This window comes from Lepidothrix coronata, unplaced genomic scaffold, assembly GCF_001604755.1.
Source record: "Lepidothrix coronata isolate B3197 unplaced genomic scaffold, Lepidothrix_coronata-1.0 Scaffold17, whole genome shotgun sequence".
Classification (NCBI taxonomy): Eukaryota; Metazoa; Chordata; class Aves; order Passeriformes; family Pipridae; genus Lepidothrix; species Lepidothrix coronata.
In genome coordinates this window covers 6,641,657-6,665,480 of record NW_016690197.1, presented here as the reverse complement: position 1 = coordinate 6,665,480, position 23,824 = coordinate 6,641,657, and the positions used below count along the sequence as shown (strand labels likewise).

The following is a 23,824-nucleotide window of genomic DNA, read 5'->3' as shown; positions in this document are numbered from 1 at the left end:
CCAAGTATATTAGTGTAACTCAATAACCTATTTTTTTTTTAAGTCTATGTTGGTTTTGTCTGTATATAACTCATATGTCAAGCAGTTTTGGCAATACTCTACTAATAATCTTAAGCAATCATATTTGAATGGCCCATACAGAAGTGCCATCTTCTGCTTTTAACTGTGCAGTGAAACTGATTATTTAAATAAACAAGTGATTTTTATATTTGCTGTGTAAATACACTGGAAAAAAGACATTTCAAAGGTCAGCTAAGCCCAACAGTCATATAAATTATTTTAATCTCTATGAAGAACCCTCACAAAACTTTCAGCTTCCAAGGAACCACCAGCAAAAGTATATTCTATAAGTATAAACTTAGTCCTTTGAAGCTTTCCTCATATAGACAGCTCTGTTAAAGTAAATAAAACCTTCAGATGATGCAGGTTGTGTGGGACCAGGACTCAAGAAAGCAGTGTTTTGGGATGCTTAAAGGAACAAATATATATGGGGGGGTGAAAAACGTTCTCAAGCCAGAGGCAGACTCACATCAATCTAGAATCTGTGCTATAAAGTGACACGGATGATCAGCAGGCTCAAAAGCTAAAAAAGTCTTCCTGTATTTATATAGTACTGTAATGTGTTTTAGCTTCATAACAACATGAGGCATAAAGTAATGAGTGCATTGACTCATAAGTCTGAAATCTGAGACTATGTTATAACTTTGTTACAATTTCAGATTAGATGTTACAAAATAGTCCTTCAGTGGTAGACAGTTGCAGCTGTGAGTTTTCATTCCCTTTGAAAAATACGTGCAGGTGGTGGGTGCTTAGAAATTAAGGTATAAAGCAGACTTTAAAAAACACAATGTTTGAGAAATTCCCCAGTCATCCTGTGGGAAACTGGCAGCACAATTAGGATTTTTGAGATGTAAGTTTTCAAAGTCTAGGGAAGCATCATAACAAGACAGTCATCTCTCTTCTTTCCTCTGTTCTAGGGAGTTTTGTTTTTTCCCTTCCTGTACAATATAACAGTCCCATTTTGTCACTGCGGTCGGTAGCACTCCCTGTTTGTTACACACTACGGGACTTGGCTCTATTATTTATCCACGGCAGATAACAATCTAGGCCATGTCTGTACAAGAAAATGTTGAACAGGTTTCAAAAGAATGATTATAAGCCAGATGCATTTAAAACAGTTTGCCACCTCCTTAAGTTGTTTTGTAATTTACAAAATTCAGCTCAACTGATTGAAGAGATGATAAAGTCAATTTAAGTCACCCAGTTTAGGGAGCAGCACCTGCAACTTTTCCCTCTAGATATGGTCTTGCCTGGTAAGTAGGAGGATCAATGGCAGGTTAATGCAATTGGCAATGTAAGAAGCTGGGAAAAAAAAAAAACAAACCAGACCTGTTATTATTTGTGTGGGCTATTTTGTAAACTATTCAGGCAGGGATTTTTTTTCTTCATAGATATCTCTGAAGTGACAGCCAACACTCTACTAAAATTAATCCTAATAATATAGATAATGATGTGCTAAATTGTTTTCAATATAGTTATTCCAATTTTACAGGAGTGTAGTATTGAACTGAATTCACTCCATTAAGACAAATACAGCAAACTATAGCAGAGGGTTACTTCAAGCCTTGATCTGTATGTGTTCAATCTGGTGGGAACCACATGCTTGTAACTAAAAGAGAGATAAAAAGAAATAAAGTCAGAAAGATGAAAATATATTGCTTTTGTTTAAATTTACAGTTCACATAGTACTTGTTTTCCTTGGCATATGTTATTTGCTATATAATCTAATAGATAAATAAAGGCACTGATGGTTTGAAGCATGCTGAGTGATGACCTGAACCAGCAAGTATGCCTTGATGAAAAACTCTTACTTAGAGAAACAGAACTTTTATTCATCAGTGTAGGATCAGCTTATTTGTTGTGGCTGAAGGGTTTGATTCTTCTCTGTCTTACATGATACAGGGAAAATTAGATCCACACAAAGCATTGCAGTGATTTGTTTATTGACCGTATTTTGATTTTTATATGCTGGCCCATTGACATTTTTAATGCAATACATTAAAATAACAGGGAGGAAAAAGTGATACAAAATGATTTTTCCGCAGCTATTTCCTCTGTGTTTCCTGTCCCACAGTCACCAGAAAAGGAGGGATGGCTGTAGAGAATGTGTAGTGCCACAGCACTATCAAGAATTTATTCTCTTGATAGTAAGAGGCAGAGCAGCAAGTACAGTATTAGTTTCTGCTGTATTTCTGAATAAACTCTAGGAAGTGGTTTGCAGTGAGGAATACATATCCTCCTGAAATGTATTTCCCCTCACAGCATGTGCTTCTGCTTTCAGCAAGAGTGAGTTATGCTATATTAGCAATAAAGGGGAAAGATGAGCCAGATTTTTAAAGGTGCTTAGGCAGCTGAAGAGGTAGGTAGATGACTAATAGGATTTAGGATCCAAGCCTGGGAAACCTAAGTATCTTTAAAAGTCTCACATGAAGTTATTACAGAAAACCTTCAACTTCCATGTCTGCCCAAACAGTGATAACCCACCAACAGGCCATTAATTTAATTAGTAAATCCTTGTGTCCTGGAAAGACTAGTTTGACAGCCTTTTCTGATAAATCCAAAGGTATTTCTGGTTTCCACACAAATTACTCTGTATTCTATAGACAAAAAAATATTGCTATGAGGATGTGGATCTCTCCTGTAAATAGCATGTTTTTTTTTTCTGCAGGTGTTGCTTTAGCAGTGACATACGTCTCTTAAAAAGGTAAGTTATGCTTTATGCTGTGAATTAACGGGCTGCTTAGTAGGTGGAAAGCTGGTCCAGATAATCCTCCAAGTCGTCTAGCTCTTTATGGGAAATGAAATCCAAGCCCCAATTCCTCTGTCGGTGTCACAGATCAGTGATTTCTGTCCCTTCTTCCCAGGGCCTACTCCACCACTGTCACAGCCCAGCATTCGGTTCCAGCCCAGTGCTGAGAAGGGCAGAGAAGCTGGTGAAGGGTCTGGAGCACAAGTCTTATGAGGAGCTGCTGAAGGAGCCTGGAGGAGAGGAGGCTCAGGGGGGCTCTTATCACTCTCTACAATTCCCTGGAAGGAGGCTGTGCCTAGGTGGGGGTTGGCCTCTTCTCCCAGGCAACCACCGACAGGACAAGAGGACATGGCCTCAAGCTGCACCAGGAGAGGTTTACGGAGGAATTTCTTCACATAAAGGGTGATTGGGCATTGGAATGGGCTGCCCAGGGAGGTGGTGGAGTCACTGTCCCTGGAGGTGTTTAAGAAAGACTGGAAGTGTCATTCAGTGCCATGGTCCAGTTGACATGCTGGTGTTTGGTCACAGGCTGGACTGGATGGTCTCAGAGGTCTCTTCCAGCCCAGGTGCCCCTGTGATGCTGTGAGGCGCGGCGGTCGGTTGTGCGCCGCTTTGGACTGGCGTTCTAGGCAGGATGTCACAGCGGGGCCCGGAGCGGCTGCCACACAGGGACGCCTGGGGCCTGGACACACAGACCCTCGCCCCACGCTCTCGCCCGTCGGCCCCGCGTTGGAGGCCCCGGTCCTGCCCGGGGCCGACGCTGCGCCCCCCGCGCGGCCGCAGGAGGCGGCGGGAGCCCGGCGCTGGCGCTGCCACCGCCCCCGGCCCGGCCGCGCTTCCGCCCGCGTCAGCTGACTGCTGCAGGGAGCGGCGCGCCCCGCTCCGGCCCCGAGCCCCAGGAGCCCCGGCCACCCCGCAGCCATGGCAGGGGTCGTGGTGAGCGGAGCCCAAGTAAGTGTCCGCAGCTCGTGCGGCGGCGGCCCCACCTGCTGGGGCAGCCCGCCCCGCCCGGCGCGTCCCCGCCCCCGGCACTGGGGGGGGCTGCTCCAACTCCGCGCCGTTTCCCGGCGCTCTGCGGTCCCACGGGGAGGGGGGAGGTCGGTCTCGCAAGGGCAGAGGCGGGTTGGTTTCCAACCTCTCGTAGCACCGCGCCAGGGACCCCCGCAGGTATCGCCCCTTCGCAGCCGCGCTGGCCCGCGGCCGCCGAAGGGAAGGGGCCGAGAAGCCGCCCCTGCCCCCGCCAGCGCCGGGTGGCCCCGGGGTTGTGCTTCAGAGCCCCACGGGCTGGGGGGGATGTGCCCCGGCGGTGCTTTCTCAGAGCTGGGAGATAGCGAAGCACCGCCGTGTCGGTGACGGGGCAGTGCTGCTTTGCCACTTTTGCTGCCGCCGTGCAACAGGCGCATTCCTGGGCTGTGCTGAGGCAGCAGCGCGGCTCTGCCCGCCGTTCGCTCCCCTACGAGGTGTGCGGTGCAGCCGGAGCGGGGGCCCGGCGGGCCGGGAGCGCGTCGTGCTCCGGGGTGAGCCCCACGTGCTCTCTCGGGCCTGGAATGGGCTGCTGAAAAAAAGCAGCAGCCGGGAAAAAGCTGAAGGGGAAGGACTGAGGTCTGCTAAGTGTTGTTCCTCCTGAGAGTAAGCACTATGTACGTTTCGTTTCGGTTACAGAGAAGTTGGTAATTAAAACACATCCTGCTGGCCTATACCCAGTGGTTTACATGGCTACTGAAAAATTTTCTGGTTAGAAATTGGTGACATTACTGCTGAACCTTTGGCTAATATTAGCAGATTATTTATTCTCACTGCTTCCCCCCCCCCTCGAATAAATGAAGCTTGTCTTCTTTTTGAAAATGGCTTGCCATTAAGCCAAGGTGCAGCCCATCTAGTTGCTTCTTTAATTTGGTCACTATTCTGTATGGAATTCATGTGCTATGAAGGTAATTGGCTAATTTTGCAGATGCTGCAGGAAACGGTTCCTGTGGTCTCTGTGGTGCACTGTGGCACTGAGTAACACTGCCTTCTTCCCTTGGGCATGCCTTTAGCCCCTTAATTTGGCTATGTGCCTACCATACAATCTTCTAGCAGCATAGAGTAAAATATAATGCTCAGCTGACTGGAAATATTCTCCACATGTAATTCCCCTCAGTAGAAGAGAATATGCAGTATTGAGAGTTCATACATGACTTTTTGCTGACATTCCTTGAAGAGGTTACTCAATGAGTGTCATTGTAAAATGATCTCAGAGATTAAATGGTAATATCCTCTGAAAGTAGAGCAGAAGAGAGGTGCAACTGCTGTTGACTGGTTAACTTATGTTCTAAATATTTTGTAAAAACGTATTTTTTTCCTGAATTGCATACAGTGTGTTGAAGAGTCTGCAAGAGTATCTGAGACGTCCATAGCCTATCTGATGCTGGGCTTTGTGGGAAACTTTCTGAACATTTCAGTGGGATATTGAACAGGGCACCAGTAATAAGAATGATTGACTGTGACCAACCTCTACTATATTTGAGTTGGAGAATTAGGCAATGGAGACCTCTACATCCAGTTTCTAATCCTATGTGATGTTCTGTGACTGGTATAGAAAAATCTAAGAAATCTGCTGTTGCTGATGTGCCGTGCAGCCAAAGAGCTGGAGTCGTGGGAGAAGTTTGCTTGCTCTCATCTCTGTAATGACGTATCTGGATATGTACTTGAAAGCTCATCCTCATTTTGAGGGTATTTGAGATGGATGCAAAAGGAAGAATACTGAATTATGTACGTTTTGTTGTTTCCCGAGTAAATGATTTTGAACTGAAAGAACAAAAATGAAGAAATGTTCTTTTCTTGTCCAGACTACTAAAGTCTTGTTTTATATCAACACTGTTCAAATACTGAAAAGTGGGGAAAACTTGTTCAAAAAGGTTTATCACGTATTTCATTGCTGGCAGTTGCTGCTGTTCTTACCATAAAGAGGGCTGTTGGGTATCTGAAGCAAATTAATGTATGTGGGCTATAGAAATATAAAATCAAATGCCCTTTGTGTATTTTCTGGAAAAATAAATACAGTTGTTTTAAATTGAAAAATGTGTTTGTACTGTGAATGTGCTGAACTGAACTCTATGGAAGTAAAATCCCTTTTAAAAAGCCTGAGTGTTAAAAGGTCATGATAACCATATGTCATCTGCAGATATGCCTGTGAATAATCTGTTTTTACCAGTTATGTAAATGTATATGTATATTATAACAGTTCCAAGGCTGAAGCTTTGCAACATTTTATGTATTTTGCCTCTTCCGTGCTCCAAAACACATTTGTTTGAACCTTTTTCTTCAGCTTCTGTCCTTGTGGAGGTAGAGATTTTATGGCCAGGTAAGTTTCTGAAGCAGTGGGAATGCAGTCCGGAGTCCCTGGCTTCTTCTCCACCACTCTTCCCTGGGTCAAAAGCAAAGTTGTCTGTGGTCCTGCTATGTTTGTAGTTGCTTAAGGTGGTCTTGCACTCCTAGTGTTAGTAGGCATCATATTTTAGTCATTTCTTTTTCAACATGTTACATTGAACCAAATGCTTAATCCAAAGAATTATTCTGCTGTTAACATGATGACTTTTGAAGGGTTTGCAAGTATTAATTTAAAGAAATCTACCATTCAGTGAAGAATGAAGCAATTCTTTTATGCATACCTTTGTGTGTGCTGTAAAATGCATTGAAATTTATCTTGGATGTAGACTGGAGGAAAAACCCCACATATTTAATTCAATAAATTCTGCAAAACATTTTCTGTTATATCCAAACCAATAGGATGCCAATTACCCCAAACAGTTCCTTTCCCTTTTGTCCTTATATTTGCTAAAGTCATGTGTATGTCTGCTAGGAGAATATATTGCAAGACAAGGTATGATTTAACAAGGGGAAGAAGTTGTTAAACTGAGCTTCAAGCTACCTGTTTTCTGCTCGTAAAAATTATTTCATTGTTGTCAGCTTTATCTGTTGAAGTTATTGAACAAAATTAATTAAATGGGATGCCATACAGTGTTATCAGATTGCAATAACTTTTAGAGTGTAAGAGACCAGGATGACTTGCCAAAGTGCATACTGTCAGTCTGTTCTGCAGAGGAGTCCCTATTTTAGCAGAGGAGTCCCTATTTTAACAGAAGGTGAAATACTATGAAAACAAAATCTGATGGACTCTTTTTTGCATACTTTTCATCTAACATGTTTTAGACCAGTGGAATATGGTATTTAAATTGACTTTATATTAAATATGGAGATAATAACAATATCATAAAGGTAGTGGTCTAATACAGTGGTGAAGTTCACTTAACTAGTAAGTTACCAGTAAGGGCAACCAAGATTTCTGTAGCACAAAATCTGAAATGTCAGTGTTTTCAACACAGAGACGATGAGCCAATATAGGTGTATAGAGTTCTTGACAATAGGTTTGACAAGCTTTGTGGGGTTTCTTTGAAGAAATCAAACCAATGACTTCTAAAGCAGTACAGCAGAAAGAATAGAAAAATTCAGGTGTTTTGTTGTTTATGTTTTTTCTGGAAATACTGTCACTCAATTCTGGCTAAAAAAGTAAATAAACCCCAACCAAACAAAAAAATATGAGTAGACTGGTTTTTTTGTTACCACTAATTCTTCCTATGTTTGCTAAAGGTTGGTTAGATGGCCTGGTATGAAAAAGAGAAAAGACATTTAGGAGTATTTTGGGTGTAATGAGAAATGTGATCTGAACATAGGTGTTGAAGCCAGAAATCTTTGAAAGTTACATGACTGTCTGAAAAAAAGCTGCACGCTTTGTTTTTCAGATCGTGGGCAGCCCTCTTGCTCTGTCCCTGGTATGTTACTGGGAATAATAATCTTCTCAGGGAATGGTTATGAGAGTGGATTGACAATACACTGCTTAGGTATTTCTGCACCAAACTTTACAAAACAGTCTTTTAGTGTGTTGTATATGGAGGGCCAAACTGGAACGTCCTTTGGATGGCTTCTGATACTTCCAACAAATTTCTTCTGGAGTGTATCAGAATGGTAATAGAAAGAAATGTTAGATCAAAATATTAACAGCGAAATTGAAGAAAGGTGATTTTTATAATCAAATTATTTTTACCTGAAAGGAGAAAAAGCATTGTACATAAGGCTATAGATGTAATAAATATTAAGTTGAAGGTATCAATGGGAAAATGAGATTGTGATAGATTTTATAGCAGTAAAACTTAGATAGCTTAAAGCTGTAATGAATATTCATGGTATTGCATGTTGTCATTGTATCAATGAGACAGAATTTGGACAGGAAACTAAATCCACTTATGAAATGTTTCCTTTCTACTTCTAATTCTCAGGTGTCCTACATTAGTCAAGACTGTGAAGAAATTCCAGAATTCCTAGGACGAAAATATGGACATATGGCAAAAAGGCTAGATCTTAGCTTCAACTTGTTAAGGTATGTGGCAATATATAGATTTTCAAGTGCAATATGGGATGCCAACTCCTAAAATAGAATACCTTTTTTTTCAAAGTAGAAACACATATGTATGTCAAGTAGATTTAGTTGTTATCAAGTGGAAAACACTGTTTTATGGGTAATGTTTGTCTCCTTTTCTTGCACACTTGGAACACAAATAGCCAGGTGAGTGTGGAAATTAATTGTGTTAACATAAGTGATGCCCAGTGAGGAACCTGTGGTTTGTTCTCTGCTCAAAACGGAAAATAAGCATTATTACCTGAAGAAGTGAAGAATGGGATCAAAAGTGAATTTTTCTTAACCAAACTACCAGTAATTGTGTGCTTCTCTCACTCTTTTTTTAATTTATAAATCTCAGGTTATTATCATAGATGGTTTATAATACTGTTTTCCTAGATGGTGTATTTTGTTCTATGATTTTATTTTTGGGCAGCTACGTAGTTAAATGCTAAAGCTAAGTGCAGTTAGAATTTGTAATTCCTTCTAATTATTTAAATATATGGATTGATACAGAATTCTGTTGTATTCCTCTTAGTTTTTACAGTATTGTTTTTCATTTAATCCTTGTGAGAGAATCAGTTGAGGTTCAGCAGTGTGTTTTTCAGGTTGGAAAATCTGCAGGTAAGTAGGGAGAAAGGATTGGAGTGTAATCTTCTGTTTAAGAAAAAAACATAGTTTTTCGCTGGTAGGGTTGGACTCATTTGAGTTTTCCTTTTATTTTATTGAGTGTAAGCTTAGAATCTGCTTGTGAGGGGTAAGACAGGTAGTGTGCTGGTGCCTTGTTTTCCTAGAGGGAACAAACACTGGTTTTAACTTACTTAACACTCAAAAATGTTATCCTGAGTCACTGTCAACTCTGAAGGACTGATTCCTACATGCAAGATGTAGCAGAGCAAAGGAGGCACTAAATCTGTGGTTTATTGTCTTATACTTCTGGATGATGACTCTGAACCTGTGGAAACTGTTATCAGAAGAGATAGTTTTGCTGGGGGAGGGGATTGAATGGACTTTTTTTTCATTTTGTCATGAAGATAGTTCAAGATCTGTATGTGTATTTAGATTTAGCATGTCATCAACAAGACTGCTCCTTCTTTACATTTCTGGAGAAAAAAAAGTGTTTCTTTCATTTAATGCATGATTTGAAGAACAGTTCCTCTGAATTTATTTCATAAAGTAAAATAATAACATTAATTTGGATGTAAAATACCACTTTAAAACTCTGATCATGTTTTCTTGGAGGGCTCAATTGGTGCTATAGTTCTGAAATCTGTGTTTTCATCCCTTCTTTCCTTCTCTGCCTAAAACACTATCACTTAGCCTATTTTTCAGAAGGGATATAATTTGGTTTTATTGAGGTTTGGGGGAGAACAATCAGCTTGTGATGTAGGATAGCTTACAGTTGTAAATCTGTGAAAGTATTTTAAGACCAGAAATCAGATTTGGGGAAAGAGGAGAAGTGTATTATTTTTTTCACCTTTTTTTTTTTTTTTTTTTTAGCTTTGGGAACCTAATATTAAATTTGATGAGAGCTAGCTGTGTAATGGTTTTTTATTTAAGCAGTGATAGATATACTAAGCATATAAAAACTAAGAATGAAGTATTTATGGTATAGTAGCTGTTCAGTCTGGTCTGCACTCATATATAAACCCTGTGCCTGCATATTATAGAGAAAGTCAGATAAGATATAGAATAAGTGTTATAACCTTAAATGAATGTCAATATAGAAGAATGCCTTGGGCAGCTGTTGAAGTGAGTGTAAGCAGTGTCATCTTCTTTAAACAAGTATTATTGCTTGAAAAATCTGACAGTGCTGTAGTATAGCAATGAGTTTTATGATTTTTATCAGCGAATGCCTAATTTGAAAAGTTTAGTTTAGTATGCTGAGAATCTTAATGTCTACACTTAATGTTGCTTTTAAAAGGAGTTTGATTTTCTACTGCAGCTTATCTGTCGGTAAAAGCAAAAGTTGAATGAAGAAGACCAAGGGTGATCAAAAATGAAAAAATGAAGAGAATACTAGGCTTTGCTGGCACAATATTATTTGCAGTAAATATGTTAATTTTCATTATAGTATGATTTATTATTAGATGAGAGTGTGTGTGTTCATTGAAAGGAAAAAGGAAGACCAAATGTTCTTAGTATGGTGTTTTTTTACTCAGATTTCTCTGATTATTTTCTTTCTGATTGTAATATATACATAGAAAAAAAAGGAGGGGAGGGTTGTAATTAGTTCTTTTGAGCTGACAGTTTAATACAGAGGAAAACGTATATTTTTCACCAGGTTTTTTTCTGACTTCAGAGTCCTTCCCAGGCTAGAGCCCCTTCCTCTTCATAAAACAAAACTTAGGGCTTGTGTAGATGCCATATTCTCTTTGCATCAGATGTGGTAAATCTAATAACAACACTTGATACATATAATCATGAAAATTTGCTTTTAAAAAGAATTTTCTTTCTTATTTGCCTTTTTCCAAGAACTAGTGTCTCTTCTTGATTACCCTCAGCAGTACATGGATCCAGCTCTTTCTTCTGGCAGCCAAAGGGACTGTTACGTGTTGCAATAGCTATGTGTCTCCCCTTTTCCCTGTGAGGGAAAGGAAAGATAGAGGTGAATGGCAAAAGGGAACTTATGGGGATGCTGGGAAAAAGGAGGAGTAAGAGCAATTTGTTGTGTACGAAGCAGTGAAAGAAACTAGTGTTTACTTAAAAGATGCTGGCTGTGATCTGCAAGATATGGTGCTACTGGATTGTGTGCTGTTTACATCCCTGAGAGACAGAAACCCTTCAACCCCAGACAACTATAGTCCACTTGTGAATTTTTTCTTCTCATGCCGTTTTCCTTACAGATGTTGTTTAAATGCTTTCTTATGTCTTTTGTTTCCTTTTGGGACTAAAGGGGGGTTTTGAAGAAGATGGAGCCAAACTCTTGTCAGATGTACAGCAAAAGAACCAGAGGCAGTTGTCACAGGCTGCTGCAAGGGAATTTCCAACCACGGCGGGGAAGGTTGAGTGGAAGAGGTGCCCAGAGAGGCTGTGGAATCTCCATCCTGGGTGCTATTCAAAGTGCAACTGGACAGAGCCCCAAGCAGCCTGATCTAACTTTGAAGTCCCCCTGCTCTATACAGGGAATTGGACTAGAAGACCTCTAGATGCCCCTTTCAACCTAAATACTATTATTCTGCAGCTTTACTGGTGTGGTCATAATGGCGTGAGTTGTAGCAGCTCTTTTGATGTGATGTTGGTGGTGATTTTCAGCCCTTTTAGAAATGAACGATTTACACTGTATATTTTCAATAAGGCATGTTTCAGGAGCAGACGTGTTTTGCTTTGGGAATCTGCTCCTGAGTATCTCATGGCAACTGTATTTGATAGCTGTCCCTGATAACAGAGTCCTTTCATAATACGTGGAAAGTATTCCCCAAGTCCCATTTAATGAAGGCATAGACTATGGGAAGAAAAGTCATTGATGTGTTGGTGTTACTGGGAGACTTTGCTGTAAAGGATTCAAGAGGACATAAAAAACTATTGTTCATTGATCATAGAAAGTTAAGGATTTCATTAAAAAAGAAGGTAAGTAGTAGTCACTGGTGAAGGAAAGAAAGCAATAAGTGAGTAGGAAGAATGTAATGTAGGTAGAGAGTAGAGATTTTGATGAAATACAAAGACTTTTTTTAGATGCATCATGCTGTCTGGTGGGAAGAAAAAAACCCAAACAACCCACAACCTATTCAAAGCTTTTTTTACTTGTCCTAGATAACTTTATTTGTACCAAATTTTTCTTTTCATATTAAAGGCTAAATGCACTGCAGTGCTTCAATAACTTGATATCAGTGGTTTTGTATAAATAGGTGCCATGCTTTTATGAATAACATCTACGGTTCAATTCACAGAGAAGTCCATTTGTAATTTTATCCTCAGTAGTTTTAAACATGTGAGTTGTTCTCCTTTTCCTTACAGAGGTTTCTTCTGGGTCTAAGCTATGAGGTGAGAGTGAATCTTTAATCTTGGCCGATGAGGAAGGATTAATCCAATAATTGTGCTCATAGAGATACAAGTATCTCTTCCCTCTCTCTAGGGTGCAGATTATTTCTACTAGGAGCATGAATAATTTGCACAGTATGTGCTTGTGCATAATTTCCACTCTCCGATGAAGAAGGTGTATATATGAAAACATCCCCTTGAACTATAAATCCTAATCTGGAATGTTCCTCCGTGACTTTCGTGAGGCTGAGCCTTTGTAATATCCTCTCTGTGGACTTGAGATTGTTGTTTCTCTCTTCTGCCTACTGTTTTCTTGCCTGGGGGAATATGCAAGTGGCAGCCTGAAAATGGGCTTCAGTTTTTACAGGGCACGTTCCTCTTTGTGAGTTGAGTATGTGAAAAGAGAGGCTTTTTTTTTTCTTGCCACCTTCCCAGTCTGTGCAGCAATAAGATACGCAGAACAGAAAGATAAACAACAAAAGAGAGAGGGAAATAAAAGCCAAAATTCAAAACAAAGCATGACATTTTTTACAGCCTTTAGACTCATCTTTATAGCATTTTAAAATGTTGAAGAAAATGCACTATTGTTAAAACTTTTTGATGGTTTTATTTATAAGGTAGAAAAATATTTTCACCATAATTGGGTAACTCTTAATCGTAGCGATTGCATATTTATCAGTATGAGGGGCTGTTATTAATGTAGCTGTCATGCACAAACACATTTCTGCATTAAATCCATTTAGTATGTGCATTATTTGGTCTAGAATGTCACCAGGACATCAAAGCCCCCTTAGGCATAAGAGCACAGTGCCCTGCTGTGGCTGCAGAAAGGGCTTGATCAATAAATGTAACATGTTAATGCAGAGCAAATAGAATAAAAGATTTCTTTGACAAGACATGAAAAATCACCTTGTGGCAGCTGGCATGGTGATGCCATTTCAGCGGAGACACTAGCAAAGTTGATCTGACAAGTAAAGAGGAGAGATGATGGTTATAAGGTGCTTTTGTTTCAAACTTCTTTCTTGACCTGTCAGGTTTTGAAGGAGCCTGAATGGCCTTTTTTTGTCATGTGAAAATTGTAGTCTTAGGCAGTTATGAAGCAGTTATCTCTTCTCAAATTGTGAATGCTGCTGTTTAATTGATTCACTTAGCATTTGAAACTGTCACGCATTAATAATTGCTAAATCCTGTAGATACTGCTCCAGTGTGTCATGCTTAAATGTGTAGTTATCAGAAAATTAATATCCTTAATGAACCGATGCTTTCAAACTAGCATTGCATGAAATCTCTTTTGCCCTTTCATTTGCTGAAGGTATATCAGCCGGTTTTCAGAGAAACCCCTCCCGACAGTTGTGTGGTTTTATTTATTTATTTTTTTGATGCCCGACAAATGCCAGCTTTGCTTTGGGTAGGTAGTGTGCTCAATGACAATAAATATAGTAATTATGCTGGAGTTGGTAATTAACATAATTATAGTCAATTACGACAAATACAGTGCAGAGCTAAATGAATGAGGGTGAGAAATTAGCAAGCTAATTGATTTACCTTACGTGCTGCTTTTTCTTGCAACTAACAGTTGTGGATTTTCTGCAGGAAAAAGAGTGTTTACAAATAGCTAATTGTGTTTTGAAATGATTCTGTCTTATGGCTCTCACTCCTGTTTCCTTTACACTGAGGTGAGGAGGATTGAAATATGGGATAGTGGTTAGAAGGAGAAAGGAGCTGCTCTGTTCTCACTGAATGCTTTGAAGGGAGATGTATGTACTTGCTTTAATTTCAGATGCTTCTTACAGTATTGAAGGGAAGAAAACCACATAATTGTTTACAAAAGACAACGCTAGAGAAATTTTGGTCGTATATTTTAATCCCCTTAGATGTGGCCTGAATTATCTAAGAAACATCTATCTACCTCTTTATTGACATTAGAGAGATCTGCAAAGCACTGGAGACCTAAAGGAAGAATTTGAATCGTTTGAGTAATCCAAGTGTGTTGAAACAATATGCCCTTGTTCAACCATCAGTTTCAATAATTTAAACTATTGGACCAGCAGAGATGCATAATATCATAACATTTGTGCACATTATAATTGCCTGTTTTGTTTCAAGATGATTTATGGTATCTTGTCTGAAATAAGTATATTGGAGCTATGCTGTTAATGTTTTTCACTTGCCTTGTTTTTTTATTTTCTATCAGGCATGACCACAGTTTTCTACGTGAAAAGAGAATGAATATGTTTAAGTATTGAAGATTTTGTATTGCCTTTTTAAAAGAAGATGTTTATTAGTAGCTGAGATTTCTTTCTTACTCTAAGAAAACAGTGGTTTACAAATGTTTGTAAATTTTATACTTGAAATAGTTCACTTTTTCAAGGTAAATGGAATTGTATATAGAGACTTCAACAAAGAGGTAATGTTTTCCACAGCTAAGCTATCTGAAATGTATAAGTTTTCGATAATTTTTCTTCTACTATTGCAGTAATGTATCAAGTTCAAATGAGTAGGATTGCATTTTGAGGTGGGTACTTAAAGTTTTCCCTTAAAGGGATGTCCTACATAAAGCACAAGATGCTGTTTTTTAAATAATGTTGAAATATTATGAATGTCTGAAAATACACGTCCACTAACACTGCTAAGGGTGGTCATTCTTTAGAAGCAATTCAGTTTCTAGAATCATTTTACTAAATGAAATATTTATACACAAGGATTCATTGAAATTATTTAAAATCTATAGATTATTATAATCTTTCAGTTGAAGTCTTACATGTTTATTAATCACTGTGGACTACCTGATGCATAATTATTTTTCTATTAAAATAAATGTGAAATAGTCTACTAGATGGACTGAAGACAAGTGTGATAATAGGTTCTCTTTCTACATGGGTAATACCTAGAAAGTTTTATAAGGTAAAGTTCTATAGATGTATATCTGTTGGAAAAATAGGAGACTATTACCAGTAGCAAAAAGAATTATGAACTTCAAATATTATCTCTACTTTTGATAGTTGATAGACAAAACTAAATCTGCTCCTTGTTCTCTTCTTCCCCTCCTTTTTCCTCCCACCATGCCTCTTCCATTTTAAAAGTGGCATTTCACCAGGAACCGGATATGATCTGGGTAATGTATAAGGAAAACTTTTTTTCACACTTTATAACTTTGAAAATATTAAAAAATACGACTAAGATATACCTTGTCTCACATACAATAGCCATGCCTGTGTTCTGTTATTGTGTCAGCTTTAAATGTGACTATAGAATATTTGCCATTACAGAGTATTGTCTGTGTGTAATTTTGTGACGTGTATTTTCCTGGTGTGTGTTATTTACAGTCATTAGTTTATTGTTGATATGAAGGGGACCAGTCAATGACTGATATTAAAATGATCAAATTAATGGGTTATGGTATGTATTTAAATATCTCACCAATTTAGGCATACTGTGCCAAGGATAGAAGCTGCTTTTTTGATGGAAAAGTTATTTTTCCAAACTCAGTATTATGTCAGGGTGAACTTAGAATATAAGTTGTTGTATTTCAGTCTTCTACGGATGGCTGTTATCTTCTTTAGTCCCAGCAGCCTCTCCTTTTTTCCATTGATCCTTGACTTTTTATGGCCACATAGTCACTAACAGACTGTGAAAACACTGTAGTATATATACCTCTGACCCCCCATGCTGGCCATTATCCCTTGATTTACTGTATCTGACAGATCAGAACCTAAGATTTTTTTCTGTTCTACTTTTCTCAAGAAGGCTTAACATTGTGGAAGGAGTTGTCTTGAGAGAGTATCACATGGTAGAATTGGGCAGAAGATTGTCACCTGAACCTTTGGCTGGAGGGTCAGTGTGTGTTCACATTGTGTAGTGGAGAATTTTTGTGAGGATTTCTAGAGCTTGAAGTCTGGTAAAAATGTTAAACAAACTGCACAGTTTGACATGAAGTAAAATAAAGTTGTGAGCTTGAATTGTTACATCCTTGGATATAGCTGGTGAATATTGCTGTGATGGATGGTCAAAGTTGTTTTTTTGGTGATATCCGTCTGTAACTGGTGCAATTATGAGTAAAGGTGAAATCTGTAGTTCTGAACAAAGTTGAGTGACAAACTTGGTCTTGGACAGAGATCAGATTTCTTATTAAGCATCCATTGACTCAAGGCTGTTGATAAGAGCTTTTGACTGAGGCAGAGCATTTCCCAGTGAACTGGTGTTTGCATCACATAATTTTCTTTGTGTTTTAATGTGGAGGGGCTAAACTGCTTTTTCTTGATGTGATTTCCTGTATGAGATGGATGAAGGCTAAATCCACACAATCTGCACTTGTTCTTTGGGTACCCAGGCAGCTTAATTCACTGGCACAGTCAAACCAGCTCCTCTTGTGAAAATTTTAATCAGTCTTAAACAAAAATTGTTTTTTGTGTTGAATTCTGTACTGAATAACAGGAATCAATGTTAGAGAAAAAATCAGTTAACTATTAAAAAGAAGACTATCACAATCTATGGAAAGTATTGGCCTTTGGAAGAGAAATAGTTTGATGCACTTGTTTTAGCTTTGAAATAATGTCAATAGATTGCAAATAATATCTTAGTGGCTGCTCCTGCGTGATCTATGGTTATCTGGATTTTAAGGCTGAGAAGTATTTTTTTTTAAGAGTATTGGGGATTAAGGAAAAGGGCATGATACAGAGCATGTGTTAAGTACAATAGTCAGGTGGACCATGCTTGCTTTCTGACTTCCTTAATCTCTTTCACTCTAAAACAGTATTTCCTCATCACTGCTGTTGTGAAACAGGAGCGAAGGACTGCAGAAATAACTATTGTCTGAGGATAAGGAGCTTGACTGAAGGGAAGAACCTGCATTAAACCTGGAGTTACTGTCTGTCTTTTCCTCTCTCTTTGGTTGAAAGGTATCTTCTTCTCTCCTTAATGCAATATAAAACATTCTCAGCATCTAGTTGCAGATGTAAAGAACTTGACTAGTTTTGCTGATTCCAATTGCTAAGAAGGGTCTCTGTCCTTCAGTGTTGAAGAAGCCTACTGAGTGGTCATGCTACAAAGGGCTGCTTGGCATTTTGCAGGAAATTCCTTATGAAGCTTCTGTTTATGCATCGCTTGTTTGTTTTATGTGGTCTTGTGTGGTTTGTGCCATTTTTGAGATCTTGCATTTTACATAAATCATCTTAACATAAATTATCTCGGAGATGATTTTTCAGCTTAAAAAGACAGTCCCCAGTTCGTGCAAGCATAAAGAATGAGTAGCACAGAAGTGCAAAAGGGCCCTGTATTTTTCTCAGGCTCAGGAGCCAGCATGTCAAACCAGAGATGCTATACAATAATTATACTGTCTTTAAGGTCATGGTTAATGCAGTGTTATAGCTCAGTTGCAAGCTTTACCCATGAACTAATGCTAGCAATCATCGAAGTTTCATGATTTTTATTTATATTTTTGTTGTGTTTCTCCTGGTCTTTATTTTTGACCATGCTTGACTGAGTTGCTCACTGGTAGAGCTGGAAGATCATTTCCTTTCTTAATAATTTATTTTCCATTTTTATCTTAATTTACCTGCTGAGTCCGTAAGTGGTAGCAATGAATGTGTTTTGTAAAATACAGCCATCCTCATTGCTCATATTTGTAGGAAACCTTTCCGTGGTGAGAGACTTTAGAAATCACTTTTAAAAGAACACAAATAAGAGGGGCAAAATGTCTAATGTTAGGGGATAGTTTGTAGTCTGTCCAAAACTCAGGGAAGGTGATGGGCTCTTGCAAATTGGGCCAAGAGGTTTATTTCAGGTGTTTAAGTCTCTGCTGTTTTTCCTGTGCAGTTGGTATAGGAGCTGTATTTGTAGATAGTTGATATTGTTGCACTGAAGACTAAAGTGAAAGTTTGGCTTATTACTTATCAACTCCAAACTTAATTTTTTATTTTTGTAAAACTAACAGAAGAGTTTAAAAAGTTGTGGGGTATTTTCTGATTGTTTTGGGTTTTTTTTTTAGTATGAAGCTTTTAAATGCTCAATTCTGTCCTCTGGTTCATGTATTGCACTGATGCAACCACTTTGAGTGCAATTGCTCAGTCCTTTATTTTTGAATTTGCAGGAAGCACCATTTTTCAATGCTTGCTTTTCTGAGTGTTAAAAGATGTGGAATAGATATAGTTAAAATATACTTAATGATATTGAAAATATGGCTCCTATTTTGTGAGTCAACTTTGCATTTCCCATTTGGTAGATGGGCTGACTGCTGCTGTTTTTTCCTTGTGAATATGCCCAGTGGAAAGATATCACAATGCTCAATGTTTTTACACTCAGAGATGTGAGCTGCCTTTTTTTTAAAATATTAGTCTGTGATCAGACCTGCTGATAGGGAACTCAGTTTATGGATTTATCAGAAAAAATACCTATTACCAATATTGAGTCACCTTTTAAAATCGTAATTTCCAGCCATTAGTTTGAAGATCAAATTTAGTATGTAGTCACCTACCTAGAGCAAGAAAACAATTTTTATGACCAGGATATGGCTAGTAAAGTTTTATTTTGTTGATGGGGATATGAGGTTTTTGTACATCTATTTTTATCTCGTTTCTTTTACCAAATGCTAAAAACTTATTTTGTGTCCTGAGAGTAAAATCTCTTAAAGTGCAAGGAATTGTCCTCGAACCGTTTGAGATGGGTAAGGTCCAAGACTTGCTGAAGTGCCATGACTCCGCAAGGCCACATGGCCACAGAAACACTGGATGAGGATGCTGGGTCTTAGACTCCCAGGACTTTCGAGACCTTTTAGCTGGAGAGAGAAGAGGAAAACTTGACCTAATTACGTAAGTGATAAAGTGTACTGATTATTCTAAAGCCCTTAAAGGCTGAAGGAAAGATGTTCTAGACATGCCAAGGATTAACAGTATATTGAATATTCAGAAAACTCTGCTTCCAACTCAGTTATGTTAAGATAATATGACAGTCCAATATGTGAATGTTAAAATCACAGCTGCTCAAGGATTTGAACACTTTGTATTTTTACCTATTATCTTGCATTTAATACACTCTCTATCTTGGATAGTGAAGCACTTTGGAATAGCTCAGAAACAGTCATGTGTGAAGGTGATTATGGTGGAATGGCTTTGGGAAAAAATGGTCAAGCACTATTTTTTCTGAGAAATGGAATCTAGCCAACTAAGTGAGAGGCTATGTCCAGTTTACTTTCTTCCCTTACTCTGTGCCTTCTTTTCCTCCCCACTGCCTCCAGCTCCTTAAATCAGTAGGAGGCTGCTGAAGGTGCTACTGAGAGATTTGGGTGCAGGTGCAACATGAGGTTCTTCCTTTCTTGCAAATGGTCTCTCATTTGTTCACTGTGTTGCTTGTAACACAGCCGCCAGATTTAGCAAGCTCAGCTATTCATAGACAGTATTGGTTCTAGTTCTACCAGGTGCACAATTAGTAAATTATCTTCCAGCCTAAATGGGGAATGTCAGAGGGCAGTTCAGTGTCTTTCGCTGTTAATTCTTTGGCTTCCTTAAATAAGCCATATCAAATGGTCTGTTACTACCACTAATAACAGGGCTCTTGAAATGTGGACATACCTCTAATGAGAATCCATCTCAACCCATTGAATATGGGCCACTACTTTGCCACTGAATTACAGGCTCTGGTCATTTTATCTACAGGTGGTTTGAAACTAGAGGCTCACCTGCAGTTAAATGGTCAAGAAACAGAAAAGAAATTTCTAAAATTCAGGACATTAATGCCTTACTGTAGGTTTTACCTCACTTCCTAGTAATTGGTAAATGGAGGAAGAGAGGAGAAATGACTGTATTGAGCTAAAAGTGAATGGGCAACTGTTTCTTTGTGTATTTTAATATAGCATATAAAAATTTTGGTTGCTGTAGCCCTAGTATTTTAAAACCTAAATGAGAGAGTGAAGTCAGCTTTAAAGTAGTCTTGCACTTTTTTGTTTTTCCCATTTTCTTTCTCTGTGGGGACAGAAGTGCACTGGATGCAGGTAAGACTAACATGGGTGGAAAAAGTAGCACTAGAAACCTGCCAAGATAGCTGTTAGTTATGAAGTTGATATTTGTATTTACAGCATAGCTTCTTACTATCATATAACCTCGAATGAATAAATAATTCCTGTTTTGTAGCAGATACATATTAACAGTAGGCAGAGTTGTGTTCGAATTGGTCAGTAAGCTTCATTCTATACACAGAAGTATCAAATGTTTTGGGTTCTCTGCCTTTTGTTAATGCACTATGAGGTCATAAACTAAATCAGATTTTCTGAATGACTGCCTGACTGCAAATTTCCATACAACTCTCATTCATAGGGAAAAAGAAAAAAAAGGGAAAAATGCTTCTGCACTCTAGTGAGGGTGAAACCCTATAAACCCCCTCTTTTTTCTGTAGTAAAAAAGCACAAGAAGGTCTACAAAAAAGATGCATAGGTACAAACTTATGATAAAGGTTCATCTCTAAGTACCTAAAATCAAATAAACTTGCCTCTGTGTCAAGAAAATTTACTCAAATTATACTGCTGCTTTTCAAACCACTTGCAGAAAAAAATAGATATTTCTTTTCACTAGATTTTATATGCTGAACACAACTGAGATCCTTGATGTTTGAATCTATTCAGTTGAATAGAAATAACCTTATTCATATTATACAGTGCATTCACATCTCTGCATGTATGTAGAAAGCCAGGTGTTTAGTTATTCCCATTCTGTGCAAGTCTATTTTTCCACAGTGTTTTTAAATCTATAGTTGTCTTTTGCTATAGGGGACTTTATGTATGTATGTATGTATGTATGTATTTATTTATTTATTTTAAGGCCTTCACATCTCTTTAAATGATCACTGAAAGAGAAAGTAAATTGCTGTTGAAATTCCCTCTGGTGATCCCGGCTAACAGAACCACAACTAGTATATTAAAAGCAGTCAAACAAACCTCCCCCTTCTTTTCCTCATTGGTGTCTATGTAGGTGAGAGCTTTGACCCCAGAAAGCTTTACATGATAGACTCTATTCAGATTCTTCTGTGAATCGTACTAAGGTTCCATGTGTAGACTTGACTTGTACCTCTCTGTGCTTGACATGGTAACTTCAAGATTTCTTTTTATTTAAATATACTAAAATGTAGTCTGTATCAAACTGCAGGTGCTGCTACACTTCTATTACAGCGTGGTAACATTTGCCTTAGAAAAACTCTGAAGCTGGTGAAAGAGTTAAGCAAAGCAGGCAGAAACCATTTCAGCTTTTACTTTGCAGATACAACCTTTTAAGTATACCTACATTTACCTGCAATGGCAATCGTTTTGCATTTTAATGACAAATCAAGTATGCTAACTTGCATTTGAAACGAAAGTGCCTTAAATGTCTCTGGCTGTCAGAATGAGATGTTAGGAGCTTGATGAAAAGAGAACAAAGAAGACAAAGTATGAAGCCTAGATACAGAGCAAAATGAAATAAAACCTTGTATGGCCTGTCAGGGGTGTCAGTTGATATTCCTATCTAAAGCACATTATAGTATTACTTTGCAGCTCATAGCTTACTCATCTGTCTTTTTTAATTCATCACATTCTAGCCCACATCTTTTAAGTCCCATGTGTCAACAATGGAAGAAATCTGTTAATTGACAAATGAGTGTCACAAATGTGAATTGGTGCCTTTACATCAGAGGCAGGTAGTCTCTGTTGTTTTTTGTCGGCTCTATTATTGGCATAAGCCAGTGTAAGACATCTGTCTTTGCCAGAATGAGAGATGACAGCCAAAGAAGGGCTGTCATTGTTTTAGTGCATGTTCATTCTGCTGAGATACTGTATAAAGATAAAATGTCAGTTAAAAGAATATGAAAAACTATCGGGAGGAAGTCCTTAAATTACTTGGGAAGGGGATCCGGGAATTGGTGCCAGAATTGAAATCCGAACGTTCCAGTTTGCATCTATCACATCAATTTAAAAATAATACTTTCTGAGTAACTGGGTCAGTTTATAAGGCATTTAGGAAAACGTTATGTTGTGTTGGCATAATTAGCTCATAAGATGGAAGGAAAAACATACCTTCATAGGATATGAGTTTATTACAAGTTCATTTTTCAAACATGTATAGAATTGTCTCAATAAAAATATGCTGTGTAGCATCTCTGGCATTGATTTGCATCTGTTTTGAAATATTGAAATTGCTCCTTTCCAATTTCTTTTTCTGTTATAGTTCTATTTTAGATTGATGAATAACATAATGAAATAAAAAGCATAGCCAGCTGTGAGTTGATGAGACAATTAATAGGAAGAAAATTATTAACATAGTTCCAGGGTGTCTAGAGAGTGTACAGTGTACAAGAGTTACTCCCAAATCACTAAACCCCTTTATTGCAATAAATGACTTTTTAATATCAGATAGCAAAAAAAATAGGAGGAAAATGTTTTAATGGATGAGGTGGAAAGGGGGAATAGAATTGAAATGTCATAAAAGGCTGCCGGTTTACTTTTTACTTTGTATCAAAAATCATAAGAGAGATAGATCGGCACATTCATCTTCAGCAGTCCTTACAACCCTGTGCTCTAAGTGCTACAGGACACTCCCTGTGTAACCCTGTCCTTCCAAAATGACCAGTCACTTGGGTTCTAAATGACCTTGTCTGAACTCCAGGGGTTTTGAGGACTATGTTGACAAAATCTGGTGAAGGACTAACTCGTGCTCTGTAGTGAGGCTAGCTGACTTGAAGTTTCAAGATAGATGTTCCTGAACAACAATTTGTTAAAGTGTTAATTTTAAAATTACTTGTTTTTTGCATTTGAAATGGAACTGTTAATATGGTAAATCTTAGAAATTCTCAGTTATGATACTACTTAATACAGGTAGAATGGTCATTGGTCCTCTTTTTTTATTTCTTTTATTTATTTTTTTTTTAAACTTGCTTCTAGTGACTATTTGAGCAGCAGAAAAAATATCAAACTAATGTTCTCCCTCCCCTCCCCACCACTGAATGTGGGGCTCTCAAATTTTGTTTGTCTTTGACAGCTCTGTTTATCTCCAAGGTACCTTCTGGCTCTTTTACTTCAACCCATGGTTAATGTTGATTGTTTATTTAGTTTTAACTCTTGATACCAGTAACAGAGTTGGATACTTCTAATAGGTGCTTGCTTCTATGGGTCTTCTGTGTCTTAAGGTCTAACAAGCTAAGAATGAGTAGCATGCAGCTTCCTTTTATTTTAACTATTTGGATAGAAATATTGCTGCTTTGTAAGTAGATTTCCTATAAAATAGAATACTAAGAGAGAAGGAGGTTCAAATTTCTTTGGAATTCATTTTGCTAGACAATATTTTAAAATAACATCCATGAAAATTAAGAGGTATTTGCTGCTTGGTTTGTGAGCCTTGGATGACTGTAAGTTTTTAGTGAAAGTCTTGTTCTTCCATTCCCATCTTGTTCTTCCATTCCCATCTTGTTCTTCCGTTCCCAACCTTCACTAGTTCTAAGTAGATGTTTAAATTTCCAGTCAAAAGCCATGCTGTTGGTGGTGTTACATCTTTTCAGGGAGTTTTTCATCATGTGCTCTGAAGTTTAGTATCCTTTGAGAAGTGGAAAGACAACGCTGCCTCCATTTCACAGATGGCAAAACTGAG

The 23,824-nt window shown here is 38.2% G+C and overlaps 1 protein-coding gene across 1 annotated transcript in view; it reads left to right on the top strand.

Annotated features, from left to right (window-relative positions):
- The first annotated feature begins 3,683 nt into the window (after positions 1 to 3,683).
- The window catches only part of CUNH10orf11 (chromosome unknown C10orf11 homolog), a 645,699-nt gene continuing 625,558 nt past the window's right edge, over positions 3,684 to 23,824 (top strand). The window contains exons 1-2 of the mRNA XM_017807157.1: positions 3,684 to 3,760; positions 8,125 to 8,225. Of these exons, the coding sequence (XP_017662646.1) occupies positions 3,731 to 3,760; positions 8,125 to 8,225 (131 nt within the window). The 5' untranslated portion in view covers positions 3,684 to 3,730. The remainder of the gene's footprint in view (positions 3,761 to 8,124; positions 8,226 to 23,824) is intronic.